We start from the raw sequence: 6,168 nt of genomic DNA, 5'->3' as shown, positions 1-6,168 counted from the left end.
ATCTCCTTCACAGTACCGAATATATACAATACACATTAGCGTAACATATTTAATTTTTGCCCTAAAAAAAGATAAATCATCAATGACAGTGAACCTCTTTGTGCTCTCGCGATATTACACATGGCCTGAACCGATAGGTTGCACCCTACCGTGTTATATTTTCCTTATTTGCATACCATGTCAATGGGGATTTGGTGTACTCTAAGCTGTACACAGCGTAAGCACAGCAAAAATAAAATAAAATAAACCATATATATAGAAATTTTAGCTTATTGAAATGTATGTCAATTTCCTGTACTGATAATGTGTGTGTGTGCATGTTTGTGTGCCTTGTGTGTCTGTTCTGCACTGTAATGGAATGGCGACCTGTCCAGGGTGTTCCTGGCCTCTCAGTCAATGACTGCTAGAGATAGACCCTGCAATGATGAGTAGGTATTGATGATGGATGAATGTACAGAATCTGCAGTCAGTACTTGTTGAGGCTCTTTTCCCCTGAATTACTCCATCAATGCAGCATGGACTAGAGGCAATCCACCTGCTAAGGTGTTAATGAAGCCCAGGTCACTTTATTATCAGCCTTAAGTTCATTTGCATTGTTGGGTGCGGTGTCTCTCATCTTTCTCTTGACAATACCTCCAGAGTTTCTGAATGCCATTCAGGTCAGGCCAGTTTCCTGGCCAATCAAGCACAATCAAACCATGGTCATTAAACCAGGTATTGGTACTTTTGCCACCATGGGCAGGTGCCAAGTCCTGCAAGAAAATAAAATCACCATCTCTATGAGGCTTATTTCCAAAGGGGAGCATGAAGTGCTTTAAAACATTCTGGTCAATGACTATGCCAATTTGGGATTTGAGAAGACAATACAAATACAAACAGTTGACATGCCCCCCACCTTGGTGTTTTTTTTCGTTCCACTCAATTTCCCAGTAATATGCCTGAATACATGCTATCAATAGACAGTCAGCCTATTGCAATTTTTTGTGGCTTGCATCTGCTTTATTCCTGCACTTTCTGTCCTTGCAAATGGTGTCTTGAGATAGAAATGCTGAATAGAGCGCTGTCAGGTCAGCCTCAGCCAAAGGTATAGGCTTCAAATGGTTTTGGACGTTGTAGAGGCCAGAATTCTTTTATAACGTTTTCAACATTTCAATGTTGAAAAGATGCACTCCTGCTTTGTTTTCTATCACTTATTTGCATAATTGTTTTCTGGGCCTCTAGTCCAAAAAAAATAAAATACTTATACCGGTTAAACCTGAACTGGATTATTCAGGTTTTTAAGACACAGTTTGAGATTTATGAGGCCTTGGTGCTGTCCAGGTCGGTGGCCCAAAAGAAAAGGGCTTGCCTACAGTGCCATTGATGGAAGAACCTTCACTGAACGTACAGTACTACCTCACTAAATCCAAAGTTTTCAAACTACCGCCGTGCTGTAAAGACCTTTTCCAACATTACTACTATATTGACTTTTTTTCATTTGTTATATTTCACAGAAAATACAGAAAAAAACATTCCTATCTATTTGTACATGTTAAAGGAAAACATTTCAAATTCCCAGCTGGAAAAATAAGCAAGAAGGCCCTAGGGGTCAGAATCTGAAGTAAGAAACCAAATCTTTCTCAGCTACCCTGACGTTGACATTCAATATGGCTGCTCTGCATTTAAAACATGGTTATAGCTGCAGTAATAAAGGGAATTTTGTACTTCTGCAGTTTGTATCTCATTACATTTTTCCCGCAAATCAATACTGTTAATGAACATCAAACTTTAGTGTTTGAATGCATAAAATGCAGAGACGTACATTGCTATTAGCTTGTATTGCTAATTGTACTTAGCTTGGTTAATAGGTAACAAAAAGAGCAAATCCCACAATTTGAGCTGGCCAGTATGAATAAAACATAAAAATATTATTAATTTATTATTAATTATCTGTACAAAACATTTTTCTTATTTGTCTTATGTAACATTCACATTTTCTGAGACACTGAACTTAGGCTTTCATTAGCTGTAAGCCATGATCATCCATCTAGAGTTTAGGCAATGCTTTCAGTTTGAACCACTTGTTTTCATTTGAAAGATTCAGTATCTATAAGGATGAGTCAAATATGAAATCCAACAATAACCAGTTCGGGACTGAAATGGACCTTTTCTTTTAATTAACCTCATTTCTGAGTTTATCTTTATTTGGACACGTGTTCCAAGTGTATGTTTAATGTTGAAAAGACTAATAAACAGGCGGCAAGAATTTAAATATTTCCCTACCTTTATCCAGTAGGGTTCTGCTTGGGTTTTTAAAGGTTCCCATGTATCAATATATTTCTCAATTTTCTTATGAATGCCAATATTAAATTCAGTCCATACATACATAAATACAAATATCTGAGAATTATCTTAGTTTTTAACTCCTTAAATGCTAGTTATATTTATTAACATCTCTTTCAAAAAACAAGACAAAAAAATTCCACTGATTCTGATCAATTTTTTGTTTTTATGCAAATTCATTAAAATAGTCAACCAAAAGTTCATTTTCTCTCATCCTTTATATTTAAACTGGGAGATAGACAGTTAAGCCCAAATGTATTCATACCCATGGAAGATTTAGGTTCAGAATAACCTTTTAATTATACCAACATGTTTCTTCTGACTCAAAGAAATAAGAATGTTTGGAAGCGCTTTGGACACTCTCAATTTGTTTCTGATAGAGAATTTGTGGAGGGAGCGGAAGATTAGGGTAATGGCAAGGAGGCCTTCCAACTTCAAAGACCTAGAGCTGGTCACCAACAATAAATGCTCAAAATATCCGAGGAAGGACACAATTAACGTGGTCAGAAATTATCTGAAGGGTTTAATTCATGCCAATAAAGATCATTGTATTAAATATTAAGAAGGATATGGATAATTTGCCATTTTGATTAAATGTAAGAAAAACACAAATCGTAAAAAACATATTCATTTACATTGCTTTTTTTTATTTTTATCTTTTGCAAGATTCCTGTTTTCATTTCCTGTCATTTTAATAAATGATTAAAAATAATAAATGATAAAAAGCATAAGTCAAATCCGCACCCCCACCCCAAATAGACAACCTAAACACGTTTTATGCTATTTACCTGAGTAAAGGTATGCAAAAATAGCACAAAAAAACCAAGCAAAACAAAAAATGTCCAGGGACCCTGGAGGGTTAAAATCTCCCGTGGAGCCCCCCCCCCCTCCCCTGCACCCCTCATCTGATGACGTTAGGCTCATTCCCACAATGCCTAGTAACACGCAGGCGCGGTGTGGCAGCTATAACACTGCTATCTGATGCGCAGAGATGGCGGGTGCCTCCGACCCCCTGGAAGATATGCTCTTTTCAGAGGTGGATGAGAAGGCTGTTAGCGACCTGGTGGGCTCATTGGAGTCTCAGTTGGCTGGGCAGAGCAACTCAGCCGGGAAAGCAGATGAAAGCGGAGGCGCTGGCTCTGTGGCCCCTGCTAACCATCACTTAGGAAAAACGCTCCCAGCTCCAGTGAGTGCCACAACACTAGAACAACAACAACAACCAGGACGGCGGATTAAACCTGAGATGCACCAGGAGGTGAACTCTAAAGACGATAGCCCAGATAAAACTGTCACCTCTCCATCGCTGGGCTGCTCCTCTTCTTTTGGCGAGGCTCCCACCACTCCGACTGCCGGTGTGAGCGCCACTAGCAGCGGCATTCAATCACATGGAGCATCCATCACACCACTAACTGCATCTGGCGTGTCAACTTTGGCATCCCCGCAGGACAGCATCAGCACCGCGTCCAGCCGGAGCTCTAAGGTTAGCCCGGGAACAGGTGAGGCGCCCACAGAAGCCAGCGCTCCGAGAAAGCGCGTCGCGACGCCGAGAAGGAGCCCCTCAGCGCGGATTAAGAGTTTGAACGGCGCAGCGGTAACGACGAGGAGGAGCAGCATCACTGCGGTGACCGACGGCATCATCAGCTCGGTGGATCCCGGCGCGACTCCTCCAAACTCCACTCGGTCGTCCACCTCCTCCATCAACACTTCCACGTTCACCCTGTCCAACGCAAACCTCCCCGTGGGTCAGTCAGCTATTGTTCTGGACAGGGGGACTCCCACCATTGCCTTGCACAGACTTCCGAATCACATCGTAGCCAGTATAGCCCAGAACGGCAACGGGACCAGCGTTTCGGCGCTGGTCCAGCAGGGTACCCCTCAAGAACCCGCCGCCGCATCATCCCCCACGGGCGACCTCAGCAAAGCGACCACGGACACTGGAGCTTCCAAAACAGACGACTGCCCGTCCAACATTGTAACACAAAGCCAGGTTGGTAGTGTGAGTTCTGTAATAAACACCGTATCACCGTCTGCGTCCTGCGCTATCACGCCAGCAACATCCACTACAGCAGCTCCTACCACCACCACCACCACAGTGACCCAGCCTCTGAGCTCTACTACAACAGCTGCGTGTCCCACAGCCATGGCAACCATTTCTGTCTGTGGAACCGTTCAGACCACATCTGTGACCACCACCATGAGCATGGTCAGGCCCACAGCTCCCTCTCCAACACCTACAGTGGCCACCCCTGCCCAACCTCAACCCCGTCCAGGGCTTGCAACGCCTCAGAGGATAGTAGCCCCCCAGCTGATTGTCAGACCTTCACAACAGCAGACCACCATTCAGCTTCCCCCTGGCTTTACCATCCCACCGGGTAAGGTTTTTATGGAGGGCCGCTTTGTGCTTGTTATCCAGTATGTTTATGTAAATGTTACAGGGAAGCTCTTTATGTATAAGCTTTGCCCTCCACAATTACTGTCAACAGAGGTAAAGATGTACAATTATTGCTGTTGTAGCATAACCCCACAAAAAGTAAAATCCATCTTTTAAAATGAGCGGATTTACTCAGTTGGGGAAAAATCCCAAATCATGAATTCATTGATATTAGGGAAATCACCAATTTTACAATTAATGGGACCCTTTAAAATTTCTGCAAAAAAACAAACAAACAGTGGTTCTCAAACTTTTCATAACAAATACCCAGTGGTGGTTTTTGAGCGATGTGGCTACGTGCCCAGGGGGACATGTCTTTGGGTGGGGGGCGTTGCGGCACAAGCATTTTGAAAGATGCACTCCTGCTGTGTTTTCTATCACTTATTTGCATGTTTGTTTTCTATGCCTCTAGTTAAAAAAAAAAAAAATACTTAAACCGGTTAAACCTGAACTAGATTATTTAGGTTTTTAAGACACAGTTTGAGATTTATGAGGCCTTGGTGCTGTCCAGGTCGGTGGCCCAGAGAAAAAGGCTTGCGCACGGTGCCATTGATGGAAGGACCGCCACTGAATGTGCTGTACTACCTCCCTAAATCCAAAGTTTTCAAACTACCGCCGTGCTGTAAAGACCTTTTCCAACATTACTACTACATTAGTAATGTTGGAAAATGTTAGTGCACATGTATCTTTAGTGTTTGAATGCATAAAATGTGGAGACGTACATTGCTATTAGCTTGTATTCTAACTGTACTTAGCCTGGTCGATAGGTAACAAAAAGAGCAAATCCTACAAGTACAGCTGGCCAGTATGGATAAAACATAAAAATATAATTTTTCTGCCTTAAATGGATTTACATAATTACCATTTTAAAATATAAGTCTAGTTTCTAAGATCGTATCTGTTTCAACACAAACCTTTTTAATGTTTTTTGGCGGCACTAGTGGCCTTTATTTTCATATTTTTTGATAGTGAGCTGACAGGTAGGAGAGGGGAGAAGACATGCAGCAAAGGTCAACGGGCAGTGACTCGAACCCGTGTCGGCCTGCGTCGAGGACTAAGGCCTCCGAACATGGGGAGCAGCACCACTGCTGCTCCCCAGTTTCAATACAAACTTAAGGAATAAATTAAATTAGGAATAAAATATTAATAACGAATGAGATTTATTTTCCAAAAGTTATCATAAACTAAACACTGACTTTCCTTAAGAATTACTGGACTTAATAATGACACTTTCTCAATCAGCAATATATTGATGTACAATTCCCATTTGCTGGGCTGTTTTAAGTGCAAACATGCTTGAGGATTACCAGAAAATAATGGGAATCAAGTTCACACTACTGCTTCCAGTCTCTTCTCGCTCTTGTAAATGCTTAAATGCTGGTAACCCCGTGTACTGCCTGTTAGGCTACATGTAT

At 41.9% G+C, this 6,168-nt stretch overlaps 1 protein-coding gene across 7 annotated transcripts in view; it reads left to right on the top strand.

The window, feature by feature from the left end:
* Window positions 1–3,235: 3,235 nt before the first annotated feature.
* Window positions 3,236–6,168, top strand: part of LOC124867476 (transcription initiation factor TFIID subunit 4-like) — a 119,071-nt gene continuing 116,138 nt past the window's right edge. For all 7 annotated transcript variants that reach the window (XM_047363939.1, XM_047363938.1, XM_047363935.1 and 4 more), the window contains exon 1: window positions 3,236–4,694. In XM_047363939.1, coding sequence (XP_047219895.1) covers window positions 3,314–4,694 — 1,381 coding nt within the window. In that variant the 5' untranslated portion in view covers window positions 3,236–3,313. The remainder of the gene's footprint in view (window positions 4,695–6,168) is intronic.

The sequence above is a fragment of the Girardinichthys multiradiatus genome, chromosome 4 (genome assembly GCF_021462225.1).
Source record: "Girardinichthys multiradiatus isolate DD_20200921_A chromosome 4, DD_fGirMul_XY1, whole genome shotgun sequence".
NCBI lineage: Eukaryota > Metazoa > Chordata > Actinopteri > Cyprinodontiformes > Goodeidae > Girardinichthys > Girardinichthys multiradiatus.
Note: the sequence above shows the minus strand (reverse complement) of the source record. Positions and strands in the feature narration are given on the sequence as shown.